This window comes from Aulonocara sp. 'chitande type north' Nkhata Bay, linkage group LG12 (assembly GCF_057382095.1).
Source record: "Aulonocara sp. 'chitande type north' Nkhata Bay isolate Kocher_YH1m ecotype deep benthic linkage group LG12, A_spYH_male_GT1.1, whole genome shotgun sequence".
NCBI lineage: Eukaryota > Metazoa > Chordata > Actinopteri > Cichliformes > Cichlidae > Aulonocara > Aulonocara sp. 'chitande type north' Nkhata Bay.
Genome location: NC_141355.1, coordinates 35563321 through 35590072, shown reverse-complemented (window position 1 = coordinate 35590072; position 26752 = coordinate 35563321). Strand labels below are relative to the sequence as shown.

General features: G+C 39.4%; 1 protein-coding gene and 2 pseudogenes across 3 annotated transcripts; 1 reads left to right on the top strand and 2 right to left on the bottom strand.

The window, feature by feature from the left end:
- Nucleotides 1-616: 616 nt before the first annotated feature.
- Nucleotides 617-15983, bottom strand: LOC147317971 (UDP-glucuronosyltransferase 2A2 pseudogene; annotated as a pseudogene). The gene is made up of 2 exons (XR_015131910.1): nt 15892-15983; nt 617-4345 (listed from the first exon to the last, which is right to left on the bottom strand). The product of XR_015131910.1 is annotated as a UDP-glucuronosyltransferase 2A2 pseudogene (transcript).
- On the top strand, nt 7606-23956 carry LOC147317969 (SH2 domain-containing protein 3C-like). Its single transcript, XM_086257968.1, has 7 exons — nt 7606-7840; nt 17240-17700; nt 18044-18159; nt 18667-18838; nt 21224-21335; nt 21464-21673; nt 22845-23956. Exons 1-7 carry the CDS (start codon nt 7606-7608, stop codon nt 23012-23014), a joined length of 1476 nt encoding a protein of 491 aa, XP_086114094.1. The 3' UTR covers nt 23015-23956.
- Nucleotides 8853-16020, bottom strand: LOC147317970 (UDP-glucuronosyltransferase 2A2 pseudogene; annotated as a pseudogene). Its single transcript, XR_015131908.1, has 2 exons — nt 15892-16020; nt 8853-10837 (listed from the first exon to the last, which is right to left on the bottom strand). The product of XR_015131908.1 is annotated as a UDP-glucuronosyltransferase 2A2 pseudogene (transcript).
- Nucleotides 23957-26752: the final 2796 nt, after the last annotated feature.

The window sequence follows — 26752 nt, the reverse complement described above, 5'->3', positions numbered from 1 at the left end:
CTCACATGATAAATCGGTGTCAGATGAAAAACTTTCCTAAATCCTGAATATATGATTCAAGTACTTAAATACGGAGCCCCGCAAGGGACATTGCAGAAAAAAAAAAAAGAAGAAGATGAACTTCTGCGAGATCTCGCAAAACTTTTGCGAGTACGGTGTTCCCCCCAGCTCTAGTGGGCCTCGACCTCCCGGTCAACTTTGAGCTGGTGGGTAACAGATGTCTCCGAAAACGTCGGTGCACTTTTGCAAATAATTGATGTCTTGATAAAAAGTGCAGATATTTGAAGTTTACACAGCTACATTCATGCCTGTAAATATCTTAAAAGTTTATTTTGTCACCCAGAAAGAGTAATATTAAAACTAAGTAGCCACGAAGGATACACCGACTCAGCCTTCAAATGCGACCTGCGAATGATTGCAGCCTATTTTGCGAGGTTTCACTAAAGTTCATCTTTTTTTTTTTTTTCCTCCAATGTCCCTTGCGGGGCTCTGTAGTTAAATGTAGTTAAGTTAAAAATAAATGTAACAATGGAGACATTGCTGTATATATTTTTTTAAATCAACAAAGTGATCAATAGTGTTCTATGGTAATATGTAATACAGTGCACCAAAATGGTTGTATTAGATTTCAACTTACTTTATTTTCTATTCCAGCAACATTTAAAATAAAGTGGGAAAAATATACAGTACACAGCAGGGCTCTAGACTAACTTTTTGCCATGGGCGTACCGGCACAAAAGTTAGGCGTACACAAATTTTATAATAATTTCTATAATATAATGTGTTTTTCTGGATACACTGTGCTTTTTCAGCATTCAAAGATTGATGACACCGTGTCAGAGCACTGGCTATGAATTTCAGAAGGATCAGGCCTTAACAGAAAAGTTAGCAATAGTTCTTTTCCTATTACAGCTACATCCACTTCTGTCGTGCCTAGGCTGCTCACTAGGGCTGGGTATCATCACTGATTTCTATAATCCATTCGATTCCGGTTTTCAAAGTCCCAATTCGATTCAACTTAGCCTCAGACAGTCAGAAATATTATAATTCTCATCATTTATCAGTACTGACTTCTTCAGAATTGTGAACATCACAGCAGATGCCTTTGTGTGAAAGTAACTGAGAATAAAACACAGAAAAACATGAAGGAGATTTTCCTGGTCTGGCTTTTTATAGCAGATAACCTTAAAAATATTCTACAATGTTCTGCATATAAAGTTTAAATTTCTTCAGTATTGAATAACAGAAAAAACAGGCTTTCTTGTCCGAGGTCATTTAAGTGAAAAAGAAAAAGACAGCAGCCACAGCGCTGTAAACAACAGTAGACTGGTGGGTAATAAGCGAATGAATAACACAGAAAACAGAGATTGGAGACGGGAAACTGTTCTTGAAGTACAGAGAGAGATAGAGAGAGAGCTAACTGTGCATGAAGTGTGATTTTAATAGTCGTGGAAGCAAAACAGCAAAATTCATGACGACATTGATCAAATGTGAAGCGTAGTTTGCTGCTTCTTTTGCTGCTGGCTCGGTGAATTTTGGTTGGAGAGAGACAAAACCTGCAGCTCAGAATCAGCGCAAAAAGACGTAATCACAGCGCGTACCGGACGCATCAGGATCGCTAAGCTCCGACAGCGTGTCCGTCTACGGGCCGTCGGGTGAGAAAGCCGAGAAAGACAAAGTTGATTCTGATGCGTCGGTCCGTTCTGTGTTTACGTCTTTGTGTGGAATCCGTGTACCTGCTCTCATTTGCTGTTTGGTTGTTGTTGAAATGGTTTTGTGAGCTTTAATCTGAGAATCTGGCGTTTCTGGCAAAACACAGTTATATTTAAAAGTCGATTCAGGATTTAATGAATTGATATCGCTTTATTCAAGCTCCTCACCTCCCACTTCCACCTGCACTTTCAACTGGACCACGGCCAATCAGAGAGGTCCCGCCCCTGACTATCTCTGATTGGTTAAGTCCACGATAGGGGCAAAATGTGTGTCTGTTGTTGACCACAGGGAAGGTTGCAGATTTTTTTTTTTTTTTTTTGCTACCCGAACAGTTGGTCGCACAGGTGCAACCAAATATTTTTTTTTAGTCGCACCACTGAAAAATTTGGTCGCATTTGCGACCAAATTGGTCGCACTCTAGAGCCCTGCACAGTGAACTTCAGTTACTTGCACACTGTTTCTATATTACTGTGAATATGTTGGTCAGGTTACAGAAGTTTTTTTTTTTTTAATAAATTTGAAAAATATCTCCAAAAAAGTTTTGTGAAATTTCTGCAGCAATACATGTAATAAAATATATTCTATAGTTGAGCACTGCACGAGGCCAAACTCTTCTTATGTGCTCTTAATAACGCATTAAACATCATCACCATACAGGCATGAGAAACATTTAATTGTCTTCCTGTTTAACTGTTAGACAATTTTAGGAAATGTGGTGATTCTTAAAGTGTTTAGAACAGCAAAATATTCAAAATCATATTAATTTAAACCCACAACTCATTCCTTTACTTATTTTCTACTTTGTCACCAAACTTTCCTGCAATGTATTTCCGTTTCAAAGTTTCAAGATCCAAATGCAAATAAACAAAAAGACATCTAAAATATGAGTAGACTGAGGTCATTAGAAAATGTGAGGTTTGTATTGTTGCACTGAGCTGCACACACTCAAGGTTGTTACACTACCAGTACAAATTTATCTCTGTTCTTCTCTTGAATAGACAACAGATGGCAAGCATACACAGTTTGCAACACAATCATCATTCCTTTTTGACTTTGTTTCTGTAAAATAACTTACGCAATAGAAACCTGACTGCTGATATAAAAATGGTAAATACTAGCAGAATAACTGCCAGCAGAAAGGCTGCCACATCGATTGAGTAGTACTGGATGCTGGACATCTTGTAAGACTCCGTTCTTAAGTGCGCCGCTCCTTTGTGCCGCATGACAAACTCGATCCAGAACATGGCTCGGTCCAGCGGTTTCATAGGCTGATCTCTTTGGATGCTGGACAGCTCCTTCATCTTCTCCCTGTAGGATGGTTGGTAGAGTACCTCCTTTAGCGCCTCCAAGAAGTTTTCTTTGTTCACTGTTGCAATATCAAGGACTTTGGCCACACCTCTTGCTTTCATCCTGAAGAAGTTATCAGCCTGGTCAAACATAAGTGGCAGGCCAACCAGGGGCACACCGTGGTAAACGGCCTCCTGTATCCCATTGGTGCCTCCATGGGCCACAAACACTCTGGTTTTGAGGTGACCCAGGAGGTCATTTTGGGGCAACCAGTCCAAGATTCGCGTGTTATTACCAAGGGTGGATGGTCTTTTGCCTTTGTGCCTCCAAATCACCTTCTGAGGAAGTTCTGCAAAAGCAGCAGCAATGTCTTCAGCGATGTCCTCTGGAAGTTCTTCTACCAGCGTCCCCAGTGTCATCACAATGACACCATGTTCACCTGAGCTCTGCACAAAGTCCTCTAGCTCTTTAGGCAGGGGCTTGGAGGGTTTGCACTGAAATCCTGACATGTAGACAACGTTTGGCATTGAGGGTCGAGGGAACTCAAAGGTGAAATCGTTTCTCATCAGCCAGATGTCTGCTGACTGAAACAGCTCCATGTAATGTACATCACTGCCAAAATGACGATGGACAAATGGTTTGTAGTTTGGTTCTGTGACGTACCAAATTTGAAAACATGTGAAGAAAAAGTAGAGCATATTCTGGACACGCTGAATGAAAGTCATCTTGTCAGTCAGCTCTGTCCCTGGTATGGGGATGTAAGAGAGTGGGGAAGGTGCAATTGCTAGATGGCCTTCACCCTGAATAGTCCATCGGACATTAAAGACAAGTGGAAGACCCAAACGATGAGCCATAAGAACACCTGTACCAATCGTAGGATCAGTCAGAACCAAATCATATTTGGCATCACGGAGGCTCTGCATCAGGTTGGTATCCTCAAACATGCGTTCCACCATCTCAAGCACCTTCTTATTCATTTCATAAAACTCTTTCACTAAATCATATTCCATTGATAAACGTGTCCAAAGAGAAGCACCTTGTCGACGCATGATTAGTGTTTTCATAACAAATCCCCCAAAACGCTCTTCATCAAATCCGGCCGAGGAATTTATAGTGATGGTCTTGTAGTGAGGGGACTCTGACTTGATGTACCAGGTGTCGTTTGGCCGCACCACTGTGACTTCATGACCTCTGGAGTGAAGCTCTGCGATGATGATATTCATGTTGATCCAGTGACTTCCATCCACAGGGAACACCAAGACTTTCCCTCCATTTACCAACAATGTAGAGCATAGCAGCACTGCAAGTGCCAGCAAGTTCGGATGGCACATCTCTGAAAGAGATTCTGACAAAAATGTCAAGATGTTAGATTATTTCTTAAGCAAATGGTTTGAGTTCAAGAGCTTGTATCACCCTAATAACTAATGACAGATATACCTGAGATAAAGTTTAAGTTGGGAAAATATGGACTGGCCAATATATAAATTTGGAGGTCAGATGTATTTGCCAGGTCTGCTTTGGTTTTGGCTTTTAAGATAAAAACTCAGATTTAAAGGTTAAGTTATAGATGTAGATTATTATCTTAAAGTCATGAGCCTCTTACTCACAGCAGTGAGTATCTCCTGTTGATCTCATTATTGATAAGTTAGTGACTTTGCCGCTAAATTTTCATACCTTTTTAACACCATAGTCACAAAGAAACAGCAAAACAGGAAATAATTTCTGTATGACTAAACAATGATTCCAACAAAAAACGTGAAACTTGTCCTCTTGATTAGAGTTAATTTCAAACGTTACAATCAGCTAAACCTTTGTGTACTTTATTTGAATTCTAGAGTCAACATTTATATATGTAAACTTCATTGATTCTTATGAATATTCATGTTTAACATTTAATCTTTTACTTTTTGTTTTTAAATATGACTTTGCTCATTATCTGTTTTCTTTTAAGAGATAAGTTAAAGTTTGTGTTCCTTCAGTAAATAGAGGCTGACAAGAAGTTTGGGAGCTAGAGACGAGCATGTTGCACAGTAAAGGTGATTGTGGTGTGGAACCCCAGACTGTTAATATGATCTTAATTAAAGTGTAAATATGAGGAAAAAAGGCAGAATTCACTGTACCATTTGAAAAAAATAAAATAAAATAAAAATAAAATAATGAAATGCGGGTGAATTTGAGAAACTAAAGTGAAACTCTAAACACTATGAGATTGTCCTACAAGTCTTCTTTGGTTTCAATAACTAAAAACTTGCATTGATTCAGGTCAAATTAAATAATGTAAGGAAACACCGATAAGCTTCTTTATTTCTTATTAGAAAGTGATGGAAAATTTCTGTTCTTCAGGATAAGACCAGTTTGAACAAATTCTTCAGCTTTCACGTTCTTCCAGTAAAGTGATACAGTCCAATACTTCACTTTACTCACGCATCAAATAAGACGTTAGTGCTTCATGAAAGGTAATCACGTTAAACCTAACCCTTCATAGTTTTTCATATATCATCAGTGAGAATGTTTAGTAGTTTTTTGTCTGATGATCAAAACCTTAGGAAACAGTTTTAAATAAATACTACTCGGGGTTGGGGGTAATTGCTGATGATGACTTCGACCTCAAAAAGTTTAAGAGTAAAAACAATAAGAACTTTTAAAATGTTTCATGTAACAAAATGGTAAAGCTGAAACTTGACAAAAATAGTGACTTCAATTATCCCTCAATGAAAAAAGAAAAATTGCATAATAAATAGGTGTCAGATGGAAAACTTTAATGAATCCTGAATATATGTTTTAACTAGTTAAATGTAGTCATGTTATTAAATTTAACAATGAAGACATTTCTGTATTTATTTTTTGTTAAAACAGCAAAGTGATGAATAGTGATCCATAGTTAAATGTAATAAAGTGCGTGTATCAAGTTGTATCAGCTTTCAAATTACTTTATTTTGTATAGGGCTTTGGAGCGTGATGTCACGGGGGTGGGCGTGGAAAGGATTTTGGCCCGATCCGCCATTTTGGGGGTCTAAGTAAGGAGTAGTGATGTGCGATACCACTGATTTCCTTTCCGATCCGATACCAAGTAATATTCAGGGTGGTATCGACGATACTGATCCGATACCGATACTTTGTACAAAACGGATTTTATTTATTGTATCTCAAATTATAGCGTCATAATGATTACAGGACATCAGAATACCTTCTTCTTATCACTTAATAATGCAGAGTTCATCATATAGAAATAAAAAAACTAAAGTTGTGTGCTATTTGAACACCTTGCCTGCCTGGAGGACTAAAGGACTCCGTGAGAGACTCTCACCCTAGCAGCACCTGTCCCTCTCCTCCTCTTCAGTTCGCCTCAACATACGCTCGTCATATTTTGTGATATGATTTACTCTGAGGTGTTTGACAAGGTTAGTGATGTTGCCACAACCATACATGCCAACCCTCCCGATTTTTCCGGGAGAATCCCACCTTTCTCCAGATTTTCCACCCGGACAACAAAGTTGAAAAAGCATATCGCAGAATTCATAGCGCGGCCCAGCCAATTCCAGTTTCCAACAATGACGGCAGCGACTTAGTTTTAATATCACTCTTATTTCTCTTTCTGGGTCGCAAAAAAACTTTTAACATATTTTCAGGTGAGAATGTAGCTGTGTAAACTTCAAATATCTGAGCCGACCGACACATCGTCTTCAAACCCCCGCGGTCTTTCACCACTCGGGTTAAACATGATGTACAAGTCACTTTGATAACTTAAAAATGTTCTTGTTTGGCTTTTTCAGTGTTTTATTTGTTCGTGAGTAAATCGGTTTGGCTGAGATTAAAGTTATTAGATTAGATTAAATTAAATTAAACTTTATTATTCCCTCGGGAGGGTTCCTCCGGGGTTTTCACACAGCTGAATAAACGTCAAACAGAAAACTGATTAAACAGAAGAGTTTACGTCAGTGTCCGGTTATATTTTAGACAGCAAGGAGCAGACGGCAGAGTTTCACTCCACCGAGGGAGCTCGTGACGTACTACCCGGCTTTCTTTAGACCGCGAAGGCCGGTCCTCAGGTGGAAGCAGCCTCTGAATTTGGACACCCCCGCTGTTTCCGGGCCGGCCAATAATAACGGTGACATTTAACGTATTTTATCCGATAAATAAACCCTGTAAAATATATTTATCCGCCCAAACAGCCCCTTTGAATGTCTCCCTAATTCTGAGGTCTCAAGGTTGGCAAGTATGGCCACAACACCTCACTTTTTTTGCCACATTTATTGCAAACCACGGCTCAGCTGTTTGTGGAGGTAAAATACATCCGCACAATTACGCTCAGCCATTGTTGTGAGTGCGCACGCCAAGGGGCTGCGAGACATTTATACAGCCGTATTTCGCACATGACTATGAAAGGCGGAAGAGGAAGTAGTTCCTTTGAATGTAGGCAATCCGAATGTTATAGTTTCTTTCCACTGTGTTCCTGTTAATGATAAACTACAAATTTACTCTAAATTACTAAAATATCGATATTTTAATGTGAGAATCGATTCTAGAACATAAATGATTGGTATCGGAGGAATCGATATTTCAGGATCGATCCGCACATCACTAGTAAGGAGCGAAAGCATAGCCATGGTTCGTACTTGCTGTGTGGTCGGCTGCAATGTTCGATCTTACAACCGGCACGGGAATAAGTTTGGATTGTCTTTTTATGCTTTCCCAACCTGGAAGCAACATGAAGGAGCTCATGTATCGGATGTTACCAAACGAAGGCGTCTAGCCTGGATAGCAGCCGTGAGACGAGCTGATATCAAGTTCTGTTACGTCTCCAGATATCAGTTGGTGTGCTCAAGACATTTTCATTCCGGTAAGTTCTAAATATGTTCACATCACACTTTATAGCTGAATAATATCATCGTTGGTGGTCTCGGAAGTTATAGAAATTGCGATCAAACATCGAATGGAGTGACTTGATTGGTTGATGTAAAGACAATAAATGAAATGAGACAGGAAGGACACAAATTGGCGTTAATAATTTGCCCAATTATCAATGTGTTAATTTGCATGTACTTTACAATTACGGGCATATAATATGATAACGATATTTTAGCAGTTCAATGATAAATGTATAACATTAATTATGGTGGGGGGTGGAAAATGGCTATTTCACTCGATGCACTCCAGCTGACTTACTTTGACGACGTACTCAGAGTTTGGCGGCTTGAAAATAGCCAAATCTTGCACCCAGCCATTTGTAAATTGGATGTGCGCCTCCAGTGACTTGTAATTACGAAACTGGTTCGCTGTGTAAGCGCTTACTCCACAAACAAGATACGTGAAGATATCGGGGTAGGACAGTGGCGGTAAGTCGTCTGGGTCTTTACTCCACTGCCGTATTTCATATGGGTCCAGATTTGCGATGCACTTTATTTTTTTCAAGTACCGCTGCTTCGCCTCTGGACGCAATCGGTCTCTATACCGTCCGTTTTCTTTTGAGCTGCTTTTAAGCATGTTTCTTCGTCGTTCCAACACAGTGTGTTTGTTTTGATTCGTAGACCCCGAAAATGGAGCTGCGCTCCCACAATGCATTGCGGCGTGACGTCAACTCCAAAGCCCTATTCCAACAACGTTTAAAATAGAGTGGGAAAATATACAGTACATAGTGAACGTCAGCTACTTGCACACTGGTTCTATATTACTGTGAATAAGTTGGTCAGGATACATAAGTTTTAGTAATAAATTTAAAAAATATCACCATAAAATTCTGTGAAATTTCTACAAAAATACATATAAAAACAATATATTCTATTGTTGAGAACTGCATGAGACCAAACTCTTCTTATGTGCTCTTAATAAAGGATTAGGCATCATCACCATACGACAGTCAGAAACATTTAATTGTGTCCCTGTTTAACGGTTAGACAATTGTAGGAAATGTGGTGATTCTTAAAGTGTTTAAACAGCAGACTATTCCAAATCAAATGAATATAAACCCATAACTGATTCATTGATTTGCTTGCTTCATTTACTAACTTTTCCCTGAACAACACTGAAAATAATTTCTATTTTAAGTTTTTAAGATACTGACAAATAAGCAAAAATACATCTGAAATATGGCTAGACTGAGGTCATTAGAAAATGTGAGATTTGTATAGCTGAATTGAGCTGCACACACACTCAGGTTTGTTACACTACCAGTACAAATTTATCTCTGTCCTTCTTCTGAATAGAGAACAGTCGACAAGCATACAATTTTTGCAAAACAATCATCATTCCTTTTTGACTTTGTTTCTGTAAAATAACTTATGCAACAGAAACTTGACTGCTGAAATAAAAATGGTAAATACTAGCAGAATAACTGTAAGCAGAAAGGCTGCTACATCGATTGAGTAGTACTGGATGCTGGACATCTTGTAAGACTCCGTCCTTAAGTGCGCCGCTCCTTTGTGCCGCATGACAAACTCGATCCAGAACATGGCTCGGTCCAGCGGTTTCATAGGCTGATCTCTTTGGATGCTGGACAGCTTCTTCATCTTCTCCCTGTAGGATGGTTGGTAGAGTACCTCCTTTAGCGCCTCCAAGAAGTTTTCTTTGTTCACTGTTGCAATATCAAGGACTTTGGCCACACCTCTTGCTTTCATCCTGAAGAAGTTATCAGCCTGGTCAAACATAAGTGGCAGGCCAACCAGGGGCACACCGTGGTAAACGGCCTCCTGTATCCCATTGGTGCCTCCATGGGCCACAAACACTCTGGTCTTGGGGTGACCCAGGAGGTCATTTTGGGGTAACCAGTCCAAAATTAATGTGTTATTACCAAGGGTGGATGGTCTTTTGCCTTTGTGCCTCCAAATCACCTTCTGAGGAAGTTCTGCAAAAGCAGCAGCAATGTCTTCAGCGATGTCCTCTGGAAGTTTTTCCACCACACACCCCAGTGTCATCACAATGACACCATGTTCACCTGAGCTCTGCACAAAGTCCTCTAGCTCTTTAGGCAGGGGCTTGGAGGGTTTGCACTGAAATCCTGACATGTAGACAATGTTTGGCATTGTGGGTCGAGGGAACTCAAAGGTGAAATCGTTTCTCATCAGCCAGATGTCTGCTGACTGAAACAGCTCCATGTAATGTACATCACTGCCAAAATGACGATGGACAAATGGTTTGTAGTTTGATTCTGTGACGTACCAAATTTGAAAACATGTGAAGAAAAAGTAGAGCATATTCTGGACACGCTGAATGAAAGTCATCTTGTCAGTCAGCTCTGTCCCTGGTATGGGGACGTAAGAGAGTGGGGAAGGTGCAATTGCTAGATGGCCTTCACCCTGAATAGTCCATCGGACATTAAAGACAAGTGGAAGACCCAAACGGTGAGCCATAAGAACACCTGTACCAATCGTAGGATCAGTCAGAACCAAATCATATTTGGCATCACGGAGGCTCTGCATCAGGTTGGTATCCTCAAACATTCCCTCCACCATCTCAAGCACCTTGACATGTATTTGATACATCTGTTTCACTAAGTCATGCTCCATTGATAATCGAGTCCACAGTGAAGCACCTTGTCGACGCATGATTAGTGTTTTCATAACAAATCCCCCATAACGCTCTTCATCAAATCCGGTTGAGGAATTTATAGTGATGGTTTTGTAGTGAGGGGACTCTGACTTGATGTACCAGGTGTCGTTTGGCCGCACCACTGTGACTTCATGACCTCTGGAGTGAAGCTCTGCGATGATGATATTCATGTTGATCCAGTGACTTCCATCCACAGGGAACACCAAGACTTTCCCTCCATTTACCAATAATGTAGAGCATAGCAGCACTGCAAGTGCCAGCAAGTTTGGATGGCACATCTCTGAAAGAGATTCTGACAAAGATGTCAAGATGTTAAATCTCTCCTTCTGTTTAGTAAGGGCCTTGAGTTTAAGGGTTTCTATGAACTTAAAAACAAACAAAAACTAGAAAAATTTGCATTTCCTGCGAAAATGCAGTGTGGATGCTTTAAAGCTGAAGCTGTATGCAAAAAGTAGGTGAAAAAACTGAAAAGTTGCAGAAATTGTAAAAACTTTGCAGAAGCAAAAGAACTTTGCTAAAATGTAATAACTTAGCAGAACTGCAATATCTTAGAGGAAACATAATACTTGGCAGAAATACAATAGCATAGCAGAACTTAGCAGAAATATTGTAACTTACCAGAAACATAACTTCTCAAAAATACAAGAATTTAGGAGAAATAGTATAAGATAACAGAAAGAATATATTTAGCCAAAAATACTTGAACATTACAGAAACACTATGATTTAGAAAAATAGTACAACACAGCAGAAATACTGTGATTTACCAGAGACACTGTGATGAACTATGAATATTGTAATTTTAAATTAAGACTATGTTTTAGCAAAAATATTATAATTTGGCAGAAATACTATCATTTGGCAGAAATACTATGATAAAGCACAAATACTCTGGTTTAGCACAAATATTATAACATAGCAGAAATACAATTATATAGCAGAAATGCTATATTTAGAAAGAAAAATATAATATAGTAGAAATACTATGATTTAGCAGAAATACTACAATATAGCATAATAACAATGATTTGGAACAAATACTATGATTGAGCAGAATAGCAATAACTGAAGTAGCAATATTGGAAAAGTAAAATGACAAGATGAAAAAAAAACAGAACATGGTTAAGTTCCCTCAAAACTAATTGTTGTTCACCTGTGAAAAAAAATAAAGAAATAAAAATAAATTAAAAAACAAGAAGAAACAGCCAACAGATACACATAAAATCAAATATGTATACACAAATGCACAGAGAGAGAGACACACAGAGGGTCTATGCCAGTCAACCAGTCTGTATATATTATGTTTTTCCAACAATGAGATGCTGCCCTAAAGTGGGTCTCTCTCTCTCTATTACACACACACACACACACACACACACACACACACACACACACACACACACACACACACACACACTGGGTGAGAGAAGTAAGTTTCTAGCTCAGTCAAGCAGCCTGGGAGCTGCTGAATTTGAATCCACCAATCAGAGAGCCTGTGCGCTTTTTCCCGCCAAAACAGGTGCACGCAGCACAGAGAGACACAGGATTTTTGCAGTCTATTTCTCATAATGACAACTTCCCTCAAACAAATGACCATAATTTCCTAACCGTAGGGGTTAGAACGGTCATTCTTACACCGTTTTGTTCAGAAGAGATTGGGGAATCTTCAAGTGTTGACAATTTATCATTAAAATATGAATTTTTAGAGATATATGACATGGATGACTTGTTGACTTAGAAGCCACGAATTCCCCAATATGCAAATTTGAATGCCTCAGTCCACATATATGATTGGCTGGCTGGGAAGCCGTGCAGGCCCTGATTTGTGGATTTGAATTCCTCAGCCCTCAGATATGATTGGCTGGCTTAGAAGCCATGAAGGCCCCAATATGCAAATTTGAATGCCTCAGCCCACATATATGATTGGCTGGGAAGCCGTGCAGGCCCTGATTTGAAAATTTGAATGTCCCAGTCCTCACAGAGGATTGGCTGCCTTGGGACTTGGCAGTAATATATAGAAATAGTATGATTAAGAATAAAAACTACATTTACCAGAAATACTATGTTTTAGCACAAATACTATAAAAAGCAGAAATACTATAATTTAGCAGAAATACTATATTAAGCACAAATCCTATAAAAAGCAGAAATAGTATGATTAAGCATAAATACTACATTTAGTAGAAATACTATGTTTTAGCACAAATACTATAAAAAGAAGAAATACTATATTAAGCAATATAAATATCCTATAAAAATCCTATAAAAAGCAAAAATATTGTACTATGATTTGGTAGAAAAATTATAATTAATCAGAAATACTATATTTGGCACAAATCTTATAAAATAGCAGAAATAGTATGATTTAGCACAATAGTAATAATTTAAACAGAAAAACAGAAACAGCAAAATGGACAGCTGAAAAAATGCTGAACGTGCTAAGGGTCCTTCAAATATACTTGTTAAATGAAAAAAATCGGCAAAAAAAATATATAACAGCCACACAATCACAAATATGGACACATATGGAAACACACATGCACAGAGAGAGACACACACAAGATCCAATTCAGTCAACCACTCTAAATATATTGAATTTGAATCTTACAATGAGATCATCCCATTAAAAGGCTCTCTCTCTCTCTCTCTCTCGCTGTCTCACACACACACACACACACACACACACACACACACACACACACACACACACACACACACACACACACACACACACACACACACACACACACAGGGAGAGAGAAGCAAGTTCTCAGTCAAGCAGCCTGGGAGCTGCTGAATTTGAATCCACCAATCAGAGAGGCTGTGCACCTGTTTTGGCGGGAAAAAGTGCACAGCCTCTCTGATTGGTGGATTCAAATTCAGCAGCTCCCAGGCTGCTTGACTGAGAACTTGCTTCTCTCTCCGTGTGTGTGTGTGTGTGTGTGTGTGTGTGTGTGTGTGTGAGACAGCGAGAGAGAGAGAGAGAGAGAGAGAGAGAGCCTTTTAATTTCTCATAATGACGACTCCCCTCAAACAAATGACCATAATTTCCTAACCGTAGGAGCTAGAACGGTCATTCTTACACCGTTTTGTTCAGAAGAGATGGGGGAATCTTAAAGTGTTGACAATTTATCATTAAAATATGAATTATTAAAGATATTTGACTTCTAATGCACCATAACTGAGTAGAGCGAAGCAAAAACTGCCTTGACTTGCCCTCAAACAACGCTTTGTAACTCTAAATCTATTTGGAGTATCGATATCATTCTTTCACCATAAGAGACAGCAGGCTTTGGTGAACAGTCATGGAAATTTTCAGGTCTCTGTGGAAATCCAACAAAAAGTTATGACGAGAGAAAAAAGTGGTTCATTTCCAGAGTTTGAAATCTGAAGAAATCTGAGCGAAGGACGAATTTCCTACCCTCAAACAAACGTAATTCATGGCCAAATGGTAATAGGTGAGAAAAAAAATCTTAAATTGTGAGCGTCAGGAGTGTCTGAAGATATACCGGGACAAGCCTCATGTCTTAACTTTGCTTCGTTAAGGAGATATGACGATTCGAATATGCCTCTCATTACAGAAATGCAGCGGTGATTTTGAACAAACTCTCCATTGACTTTATATGGAGAGTTTTCTGACTTTGTGTTGGTCTGAGGAGATTTGCCAAAATTCTATAAATCCCACAACAATGATAGTGACATTTTCTGAAAGCCAGCAAAAATACCTACGTTTTGATGTATAATGTGTGGAAGTTGAGTGAAAATTGAGCAAGTAGCAAGAAGTTGTTCGGACATGAAGAGAAGACTGCAAAACCTTCAGTGGCACACTGGAAGCCAAGAGCACAGCAACCATAACAACGCATGTATTTTGTGAAAAATCAAAAAAAATGAAACTCAAAACTTTAAGAGGCATAAAAGTAAAATGGTAAAAGATTTGAAAAAGCTGAATAATACATGAATAGCCCAATAATTTGTGAACATTTAAAAGTTAAAGTTTCATTGTGTGGATGCCTGAATAGGCATCCACACAATAAAGTAGGATAAAGAATAAAGAGAAACAGGAAAACAATAGTGTGGATGCCTTTAAGCATCCACACAATGATTTAGAAAATTCCTTCCTGCATACACACTGGAAGATATTGGCAGTGATGTAGTGACTCCAGATCAAGAAATGACAATGGATTTCTGCAACCTGCAATGATGACAACCAAAAAGTTATGAATGTTTAAGAACACATTAGATGCTATCTAGTGATTCTTATTAAACATAAGAATGACAGTCAAATCCAAGAGGCCAATTTATTTTCCTGATTAGAAGTCGGGATGTACTTAAAAAGGTAACTTCTGAGCCTTGTAATTTCACTTTGGGAATGTGGCATTGTAAAATACTGTGGTATTTTACAATGTACATCATTAGTGATCTAGATTACTAATCTGAGTAAATAACATAACTCAGTCATTTCAGTTTATGTTTGACAGCAAAGGTTGCCGTATAGCTAAAACCACCCTGATTCACACCACCACCAGTCTTTCTACAAAAGATTTCCAGTTGTTTTTCACTAAGCTGAGGCACCCTACTTTAATACTTGCATAGCTTCCAGATTTTCTGCAGCTCACTGGTTCAACTGCAGTGTGAAAATTCCTGCCTCTAAATCTCAGGAGGTTTAAAAGCAGGCAACAAAGCTGTTTTTTGTTCCCTGTTTCACAGCTGCCAGCATTAGTGGGTATGAAATTATAAAGCAATTATAAAGCAACAATTATAAATATTGTAAAAGCTGCCATTGAAAGACCTTTTGTGCTTGCAAGACTTAACATTTTTTCCTTAGTTCCAAAATTAAAATAATCAAAACAAAACTTTATAAGAAAAATCTTTCTGTTTTGCATCAAAAAAAGTAACTCCATGTTCTCTCTGTATTTAATTTGAGAAAGTCTGAACTTGTGTGACCTTTGAAGCTTCCTTCTTTTTTTCGAAAGAAAACAAATTTCCAAGCTGAAATGCATCCGATTCCAAAACAATTCATTCTTTTTCTTGCTTTTGTTCCTTGTGATCAGAACAAACTATGACTGTGAATGAGGATGGTTTATATAGTGAGATTCCTCCATGCAATCATAAAGCTCAGCCTTGTTATTGTTGAGAGGAGACATCTGGGAAATATTCTGTTCCTCTGTGAGAATCCATATGCTACTACTTAGCTGGTCGGTCATGCATATTTCAGAACAGAACTCGCAGCGTAACTACACAAAGAAATGCTCTAAAACAGCATTAAAGGTATTTGGGGTTTACATTAAAATGCCATTTTATCTTCTAAAACTCTTGCTGATTTTGGGTTTTTGATCTAAGTACTTACCTAGAGCGTCCCTGTAAAAAGATCTCACGTTTCAACCAGAGCCTGTTGGTTGTGTGTCCAGCCTGCTTCACCGGTCTCTGAGTGAATGACTGCCATCGGGCTCTGGTTCAGAGCCTTTTGTAGTTTTCAGCAGCAAGGTTGGTTGTATAAGAGAAAACTGGATCAAATGTTGTGAACTCTGATCTATAGATGTAGTAGATAACACTGTTGCTACAGGTTACTATAGACAAAGGCAAGTGTATCTGAAATGAATGAATGGTTTTGGGTGAAGACATTTGAGGATAAAATGGAAGTAATTGAAAAATTGGAGGCAACATAGAAATAAACTGTTGTAATTGAGTGTGATGTAAGTAGAAGGTTATTGGCGTGCATTAATCAAACAGTGTGTTCAAATAGTGAGTTCATCTACATGATCTTCATTACCTCGCCCTCTGACTTAAAAAAGTGAACGTGTTGTTTCACAAGACAAATAAATTGCACATTAAAGCAAATAGCAGGCCATGAGTTAATGATCAGGAAAAAAAACATTAACAAGAAAAAATTCCCAAGTAAAGCTGCAATAGAGTTCGAAAGAGTTAATGCAAGTCTTCAAAAGATACATTATACTGTAGGTGTGTCCTATTAATAGACTAATTAATTAAATGATTCACATGATTCTACTGGATGTCCTCACACGGTAGATTAATTGCAGTCAGAGACAACAATTAAAGATAAAAAGGAATCTACATTTCTGTTTATTAAAAAACAAATTGAGCAGCGCCGCTTGATATTAACTGACATGACTGAGTGAAGTCAAAGAAACCAAGACGGTGAATAAACTAAATGACATGAAAGTAAAGATCCAAATCGGGGAGAGAAATATCATGGCACCAGTAAACTCAGTCTAGACAATAATGAAGGCAGAAATAAACTGACAGAAAGGAAGTGAAAATGCAGAAAGCAAAAAAGAAATTATCCTTCAAAATAAAGCAGGAACTAAACTGGAAAAGGGAAACACCAAGACACAGACTAAGGTGAAAATAAGAGGCGCACAAATATGAAAGTTTACCATTAATTAACTATGAGTCAACCCAAAAGCCATGATGGTATAATATTCCTCTCTGCCTTAGAGCCCTAAATTAATTGTTCAAAACTATTAACCACAGTGATCAGCTATACTGATGATATTTCTATCAGTATATTTCATTGTCATGGGTTCATTAGTCTATAATAATCATCCACATAGAATGTGCCACTTCCTCTTATTATGTATCTCAAGTAGTGTCCGAAATGTATATATTTATTCTGCTTTATTCGGATAAATATTTGTAAACATCTTTTTCCTAATTTTCCCTCCCTTCTTCTTCAGCCCCCACATCCAGAACTCCGTCCAGCAGCCGGACTCCCACTGTGACTCCGTCCCTGCCGAGGCGCTCGGACACCGTCCAACCTCTGCCCTCTCCCAGCAGCACCCTACAGAGACAGCATCTTGACAGACCCCAACCTCACCACACCCAGGTCTCTCCCTCCTCTCATGCAGACGGGAGCTGCTACACAGAGCTGTACCCTGGTCCTCAGAGCTATGTGGAGAGGCTGCAGGCAGAAGAGGGGTCAGCGGGAGTCGACCCACTGAGGGCCGAGGATGGGAATGTGTACTTTTCACCTGTGGTGGAGACGGTCTCCTGTTTCAAACCCAGCAGGTACCAGTCACCACTGATGGGAAAAGAGAATAAGCCTCTAGAAGTGGGCGTCCTGCGGAGGGTGAAGGAGCTTCTGGTGGAGGTCGATCCCAGGACAATGGCCAAACACATCACCAAGGCTGACTGCATGGTACTGTTTATAGCTGCTCTAATCAATATTTGTAAAGTAATAGGGACTTTTTTAAGGATGGACTGCAGCTCTGCAGAAAGGTTTAGGGATTTCTTTATTTTAGTCTGAACGCAGTGGCAACTATGCTGAAGGAAATCTAGGGCTAGCTATGCGTTAGTGATAACAGGTAAACTATGGGGTATTTGTTTGAATGCAAATTCTAAACCATTTCTAAATCAAAGTGTTACTGATGTGTGAAAACATGCAGATGTTTCAGGAGATTTTAAAGTGTATTTTCCTGCTCATCCTGTTTCCGCTAACTGAAATCTAATGCAGCAGTTCTTACATCTGTGTGTGTTCCTAGGTGGCCAGAATTCTGGAGGTCACGCCAGAGGTGCAAAGAATGATGGGCGTTACCTCCGGGATGGAGCTGCTCACGCTGCCACATGGACAACAGTTAAGACTAGACCTGCTGGAGAGGTGAATACTGTTCAACCAGTTCAGCTGTTCATTAGCGTGATAGAACGGTGTATATCTGACATGAGCCTTATTAGACTTTTGTCCACCAAGTTGGTTTTTAGTTATCTGCAAATTTATCTACTATCAAATGTTTTTACAAACTGGAACCATAAACTATAATGCTGCTAATTAAGTTAGTAGACTAGACTAGAGAGACCAACCTGGCTTTGTTACCAGGCTATAAGACTTTCTGCTGTTAAGTGGGGCATTTATACACAGGAGTGTCACAACAGCAATGACATGGTGTGTTATTCCTAATTTATTCATAGTAATTTATAATTCTTTCCATCTTTTTTTTAGCCTTCTTTTAACTACGTGATTTATTTAGTCATATGTCTGCTTTCCCTTTCAATGTTGTCTCCCTATTCCTGCTGTTGGAAGTCTTGTTCTGACTTTAAGGATCTCTTTAAGCAAAGTGTGATCACTGTGTGGGCTGACATGACCTGATATAACATAACATTCCTGCAGGTTTCAAACCATGTCGATTATGTTGGCTGTGCACGTGTTGGGCTGCACGGGGACGACTGAAGAACGAGCCTGCCTGCTTCACAAAATCATCCAAATCGCTGCTGAGCTCAAGAGCACAATGGGCAATATGTTTGGCTTCGCTGCAGTCATGAGAGCCTTGGAGCTTCCGCAGGTAAACATGCACTGCACGGAGCTTTGGTTATTTGTGTTCATGGAGATAGGGGAAGCACGCAGGAAACAGCCGGAAGAGCAAGGGATGTGTAACAAAGGTTGCCCGGGGTAAAGTTAAACCAGGGTATAGGTAAGAGATTAACAAATATTGACTTAATGGAACAGCGTAGTACAACAAACATGAGGCTGTAACCCCTTGCCTACTGTGTATACTGATAAGGGCGCAATCATGGCTCAAAGAGTTGGCAGTTCGTCTTGTAACCGGAAGGTTGCCGGTTCAATTCAATTCAATTTTATTTATATAGCGCCAAATCACAACAAAAGTCGCCTCAAGGCGCTTCATAGATACAGAGAAAAACCCAACAATCATATGACCCCCTATGAGCAAGCACTTTGGCGACAGTGCGAAGGGAAAAACTCCCTTTTAACAGGAAGAAACCTCCGGCAGAACCAGGCTCAGGGAGGGGCGGGGCCATCTGCTGCGACCGGTTGGGGTGAGAGAAGGAAGACAGGATAAAAGACATGCTGTGGAAGAGATTCAATTAAATTCAATTCAATTTTATTTATATAGCGCCAAATCACAACAAAAGTCGCCTCAAGGCGCTTCATAGATACAGAGAAAAACCCAACAATCATATGACCCCCTATGAGCAAGCACTTTGGCGACAGTGGGAAGGAAAAACTCCCTTTTAACAGGAAGAAACCTCCGGCAGAACCAGGCTCAGGGAGGGGCGGCCATCTGCTGCGACCGGTTGGTGTGAGAGAAGGAAGACAGGATAAAAGACATGCTGTGGAAGAAAGACAGAGATTAATAACAGATATGATTCAATGCAGAGAGGTCTATTAATACATAGTGAGTGAGAAAGGTGACTGGAAAGGAAAAACTCAATGCATCATGGGAATCCCCCGGCAGCCTACGTCTATTGCAGTGTAACTAAGGGAGGATTCAGGGTCACCTGGTCCAGCCCTAACTATGCTTTAGCAAAAAGGAAAGTTTTAAGCCTGATCTTGAAAGCAGAGCTAGTGTCTGTCTCCCGAATCCAAACTGGAAGCTGGTTCCACAGAAGAGGGGCCTGAAAACTGAAGGCTCTGCCTCCCATTCTACTTGTAAATACTCTAGGAACAACAAGTAGGCCTGCAGAGCGAGAGCGAAGTGCTCTAATAGAGTGATATGGTACTACAAGGTCATTAAGATAAGATGGGGCCTGATTATTTAAGACCTTGTATGTGAGGAGCAGGATTTTGAATTCAATTCTGGATTTAACAGGAAGCCAATGAAGGGAAGCCAAAACAGGAGAAATATGCTCTCTCTTTCTAGTCCCTGCTAGGACTCTTGCTGCAGCATTTTGGATTAGCTGAAGGCTTTTCAGCGAGTTTTTTGGACATCCTGATAATAATGAATTACAGTCGTCCAGCCTGGAAGTAATAAATGCATGAACTAGTTTTTCAGCGTCACTCTGAGACAGGATATTTCTAACTTTAGAGATGTTGCGCAAATGGAAGACCGCAGTCTTACATATTTGTTTAATATGTGACTGTCCGAGCCCCGGGCCTTGGGCAAGACACTTCACCTACCGCCTACTGGTGATGGCCAGAGGGGCTGATGGCCCAATATGGCAGCCTCGCTTCTGTCAGTCTGCCCCAGGGCAGCCGTGGCTACAACTGTAGCTTGCCACCACCAGTGTGTGAATGTGAGAGTGAATGAATAGTGGAATTGTACAGCGCTTTGAGGGCCCCAAAAAGTGCTATATAAATGCAATCCATTATTATTATTATTATTATTATTATTATTATTATTATTATTACTGTGACTCACCTTTAGTGAAGATGCTTAATTTCAGGAATAGCTAAGAGGCCCACTGATATTTAATGTTATCACTTACATGATTTAGCCTTCGGCCTTCTTTTGGGTTTCCCTGCCTCAAGGTGTCAGGCTGTAAAATGTCACAATTCTGATATCAGGGCGCTTCATCACATCCTCAAACAAAAGGTGCAAAGTCATTTATTGATAACTTATTAACTTTTCAGTGATTTTATTAACTCAAATGCAGAAAAGTTTCTTCATTTTATATTTTTTCTTAGTTATTGTTAATATATATTTTTAACTTGGCCTGTCTTTTCTGGCAAAGTTTCTGTATATATTCAAAACTGTCTTTACATAAAAAAAGACATCACCTCTGAATATTTTTAGGAATCATATACATCTCAACTATATTTTCAGACTGAAAAAAATAAAGACAGGGACAATTTCTATAAGATTAGCTGTCAAACAATTGTGGGTTCAGCTGTGCAGGTAATACAAATAGTAAGACAAATTGAATAAAACAAATATATACAAAACGAGAGGAAGGCACAAAAGCAATAGTGTTGTTCTTCGGTCTTTCAGGTGTCCCGTCTGCAGGAGACTTGGATGGCGTTACGGCAGCGGCACACAGAAGGTGCCATTCTCTATGAAAAAACTCTCAGGCCATTTATGAAGAGCCTGAACGATGGAAGAGGTAGAGCGTCTCCTGAACTCGACACCACATGATAAAAGCATGGAGAAACAATTCCTGCTCATATCTTGGTGCTGCACCATTGTTTCCACAACAAACATGATCTCTGTATCTGTCTTTCAACTCTCCAGAAAGCTGTCCGCTGTCCAACACCACTTTCCCCCACGTCCTCCCTCTTCTGACTCTGATGGAGAAGAATGCAGTGGTGGGTGAGGAGGGGACAGAACTATGGGAGACGGTGGAAGTTGGGGTGGAAGTGGTCATGTTCCACCTCGGGGCGGCGAGAACCATTGCCCAGCTAGGGGGCATCTACCGCTCTAACGCTGAGAGCAAATTACAAGGTGAGAGACGAAAACAAAATGCAGTATGTCTGCTTTATAACATTAGCAAATTAAATACAAACCTTTAGAAAATTTAAACACGAAAGACCACAGGGATCCGTCTTGGGACCTGCTGTATTTACTCTCCACACAGTTGCCATTCCACTGCAGGAACACGGATCGCATGTTAGGTGCTGCAGCTTACTGCTGTTCTTCATGTTGTTTCTAATGTGCTTTCACGTTTTCCCCTTTCTTTTTTTAAATACTGCTTTCCTCAAGTTTTAGTAGAAAAGTAGCCTAGCATTTCTTAGCAGCCACTTAAGCGTTGGTAGCCTAGAGCATGTTTTTTTTCTTTTTTCAATCTGGAAAAAGGCCAACACACTGGTTCCAACCAGGTGGCAACCTGCAATAAAATATAATAAAGTCAGATTGAGGCATGCATGAAATGCATGCAAGTCAAACTACATTTGAAACCTTTTATTGAAGAGACTGGTACATGCTGCAGCATTAAATAATCTGATTATAAAAAATAATTAGGAAAAGTGTTTTAATTTCCTAAATCCCATTCTAAGGTCATTCTTGATCTGATGGTTTATTTTAAGTTGATATTTAAGTTTATGTTTATTTAAGTTTATATTATTATTAATCAGTAAGAAATAGCTTCACGCCTGGTAGGCCAAATGAACAACCCAAGGCTGTATAGTGAACTGCAAGAACTTCCTCTTTCACTTCCTGTAAATAAACTCTTCCTTTCTTCTTCTGCTCCTGATGGGGTCTTCATCCATCAGGAGCACCCTATGCCCTATGGGTATGATGTCATGTCACCTCTTGTCACGCCAACCGCAGGTCTCACTTCCATGTAATAAAACTTCTCTTTGCTCTGGCTTCTGTCACACATCACCCCTCATGCTCATCCACACTCCCTCCACCCTGGCTTCACTCTCTTCTTCACCTTTCTTGTGCACTTTATGTCTATTCTGATAGTTGACCTCTGATATTTAAACTCTACCTTCATTACCTCTGCTCCTTGCAGCTTCCCTGTCCATCCCTCTTATTCACACACATATATTCTGTTCTTGTTCATGTTTGAGACAGGTCCAGTTACAGGGACCTCTGTGGTAGAAATGGTAGTCTCTGGTTCCTTTCTACACTCCTGTGCTGCTAATAATGTTAAACTGATGTGATGTTGCAGGTTTCGGGGAGCAGGCCGAAGTCCTGGAGCTTTTCCTGACTGATTTCCAGATGCGGCTGCTGTGGGGGAGCCGGGGGGCCGAGGAGCAACAGGCTCTGCGATACTCTAAGTTTGACCAGGTGCTCACCGCCCTGTCCAACAAGCTGGAGCCACCCATCAGACGACACTGACCCCAGCACTGTTTTTAGAGGCCTTGTTTATGAGCTCATGCCTACATACATGGACAATTACTGTGTTGGACACTGAGAAGCTCCTCCACTGAAAGCTCATTAAAAGGGAAAGCGCTGTGATCTTTCAAACAAGGAGGCTTCCTAAGCGTGTAGACACCAGAACGAAGCAGTGCACTCACTTAGTTCAAATCTGTCACATGTAGCAGACCGGGATACTTGAAGAGTGAGACTGAAATTTTATAAATGCTTACCTTCCCATACCAGCACTTTTCCAGTTTCTTTTGAAGCTAAACTGATGTAACTCAAGGTTGAGGAACTTTGTCTGAAAGCTTCAGCAGAATGACGACAGTTTGTGAAAGAAACCACTAAATGCTTTGATGGAGTCTCCAGAGGGTGTTTTTATTTTTGACTGAGGACTTGCACTCCTTCAACAACGTCACAGATCAACATTGTCCTGTGTTAGTTTACCTAACAAAGGACTGCATGTACTCCACAGTGGCACAGGGCGACATGATTTGGAAGTGTAAATATTTGGTGCCCTTTAGGTTACCGAGGCTGTGCCTCAGTCTGATAGGCTCATGTTTGTAAATGTTTTAATCTCCCTAAAGGCTGGACCTTAGCTAAATCCACAAACATATGTCACATTGTAGAATGTAATAACAGAATAACTGTACATCTGTATTTCAGTTTTTGTTTAGTTTTTTGTATCTTTTCAATTATTAGGATTTTATAATTTGAAGAGATTATTAAATGTAATCTGGGGTCAGTTCGTGTTTCCTCTTTGTTTCCTTTTCTTCTTATTATAACAATGTCACTTTTAATGTAAGGGGAGTGAACTGATCCTAACTGCACGAGTACGGCACACAGGTGCAGATCATTTTTGTAATCTTAAACAGTTTTACTTTTTATTTATCAAAAAGTGTAAATAAACATTTATTTCACTGGAGGTTGTTTTATTGAATAAAAACAGTCATGCTTGTGAGCTAGCTGGCAACTCGAGCCGCGCTGCAGCATACACACTAACATGCCTCACTTTCCCCGGGCCATATAACAAAGCCAACCTCTACTTTTTGTGGTCTATTTAGCTGTAAATTTCCCCTCTCTGCCTTTGACATGTCGGTGCTGAAGCTTTTCTAAATCACTGCCCTACTGTTTCAACGCTTCCACCATTAAAGCTTTTACCTACAGGCTTGAGGAGGTTACCGATCACTCCCCAATGTCAGTCTGTGTGTAGCATATTTTTGCGGAGTGATGAACTCGGGCCCTAAATACCAAACTCTTCCTGTATTCTTCTACTGTGGTGAATTTACATTTCAAAGTGAATCACCTGCTTCTAAACTCAGTTACAATCAGGAAAATGAAATTAACAAAACCACTTCAGATTTTTGACACTCATTAGTTAAACTGCAGGAAAAGACATAAAGACCTTGATGACCTGTAACTTTGCGATTCTAAATTCAGATAAAACTGAGGCTATTGTAATAGGACCTAAAGTCTAATATGATGAGAAATATGATATCTTACTCTGGATGGCATTACCTTGGCCTCCAGTAACACTGTGAGGAACCTTGGAATATGTAGGACTACTTACTACCATTTGCTCAATATCTCTAAAATACCTGTTTACTTGTAAACTTGTTATTAATTTCTGTCTCTCTTCCCAAGCATGCCTTTTGTCCTGTCTTCCTCCCCTCACCTCAATCGGTCACTGCAGATGACCCCGCCCCTCCCTGAGCCTGGTTCTGCCGGAGGTTTCTTCCTGTTAAAAGGGAGTTTTTCCTTCCCACTGTCGCTAAAGTGCTTGCTCATAGGGGGTCATATTGATTGTTGGGGGTTTTCTCTGTATGTATTGTAGGGACTACCTTCCAATATAAAGTGCCTTGAGGCGACTGTTGTTGTGATTTGGCGCTGTATAAATAAAATTGAATTGAATTGAATTAAAAATTCATGATTTTTCTTTTAGGGTAACATGTACATGAGTACAAAAAATATACAAACAAATCATGGAAATGCATCATTAAAAATGTGTCTGTGCCAAAACCCATATATATAAACCCAGGTAGAGAACACTGAACATAAAGTTCAAGTTTTAAGTGAAGATTCTAAGTTTAAAAACTTAAGCAAGGGGAGCAACAGAATAAATTAAAAGAGCTGCAGAAGACGTAACAGAAATGTGTAGAGATAACACATCACAAGAGAATGACAGGTCTATTTTTTACACTGTGAGCTGAACAGGGATGGGAAACAGGAGACAGCTGGAAGCAATGAAGACAATCAGTCAAAAAGTCTGAGTCAAGAAACTAGAGAAAATGATCAGAGTATAAAGGAAAACAACCCAACTACAAAGAACAGCAAGAAAACTCTCATTAAAAATGATACAGTGGAACACTGGTTAGGTGAAAAGAGTCCCTAGAGTGATAAACCAAAGACAGGAAGTCAAAACACTAAAACGCTCAAAGCACATCCTGTGCTGAAGCAGCACCAACATTCCTTAGTCTGTTCCCCAAACCTCAAAACCATAAACCTGTAGAACTGAAGGTATACACCCAATTACCATTATTCAAGATGTTTTAAAATGTAACATTGCAAAATATTGTATTTTAGTTTGAAAAAAAAAAGGTTTAATCATATGCATGAAGCTTAGGTCACTGTTAATAAAACTACAAAAACAGACATCTCACTGAGGTGCATATCTGAAGTGTGCTGTCCATGACAAAAAGTGAGGGGAAAAAAACCCTAAACAAACAAATTAAGTTATTTTATTTTGCAAGGACCCAGAATGTTATAACACATGACTCCATCAAAGATCATTTTCACATTAATAGCTCCCTCTGCTGTATGCAGGACACAACTTGGATTTATAGCTCTGGGGTTTTTTTGTTTTTTGTTTTGACTTGCTAATAGAAGACCTTTCACAAACACAAACACATTTTATTTGAATTTTTCAAAAATCTACATGCATAATTACATAAAATGGATATTAAACATGTTTAAGAAATTACTTGAATTGCATTTTTAAGTATGATATTTTAACCCAGATGGTTTGTCTCTGTTTCATTTGGAGCTACAACAACAACGTTTTTTTTTTTTTAATATCCTGTTGTTTAAAGTTCCTAGAAAGTATGGAATCATACCAGGTAAATAAGTAAATAAATAAATAAACATCAAAGTGATAAAAAATGAGGTTTAGATCCATCCCATTTAGGTTTATGAATATAAATTATATAACCTATTACTTTACACCATGTTTCCTATTTTCACCCATGTTCCAGTATGCAAGATTCTATTTATCTAGTAAAATTGAAGGCTACATTATGTATGTGGCCTTTCCACACTTATTAGTCTACCTTCTGCTTCTGTTTCACTGTTACCTAAACGCCATATGGAATATCTGTGAATTAACTGTAAGTCTCGGGTTCAGGTTTGATGTTTCGACTAAAAACAAGAAAGTTTGTGACTTGTTAGCAACAACTCTGTTAAACATGAGAGGTTTTTGGACAAAGTTTGTGTTTTTCCATTGTTTAAGCACTGCTTCCAGCCCAGAGTGATGCCATATATGCCCTATAGCCGCAGAAAAGGCTAACATTGTTATCTTTTTAGAAAAAAACAGCTAAATATGAGAGGTTTTTGGACAAAGTTTGTGTTCTCCATTCTTTAAGCACCAGTTCGAGCTCCGTTTAAGCACTGGCACCATTTCAAAAGTACTGGTTTGGCACCGGTATCGGATAAAACCTAAAC

Bases quoted from the DNA above. Each gene is read 5' to 3' on its own strand.
- LOC147317969 (XM_086257968.1), top strand. From the start codon at position 7,606: ATGGTTCGTACTTGCTGTGTGGTCGGCTGCAATGTTCGATCTTACAAC. The intron at 18,839-21,223 runs GTAAACATGCAC...TCGGTCTTTCAG, and splicing joins GAGCCTTGGAGCTTCCGCAG to GTGTCCCGTCTGCAGGAGAC. The intron at 21,336-21,463 runs GTAGAGCGTCTC...TCAACTCTCCAG, and splicing joins GAGCCTGAACGATGGAAGAG to AAAGCTGTCCGCTGTCCAAC.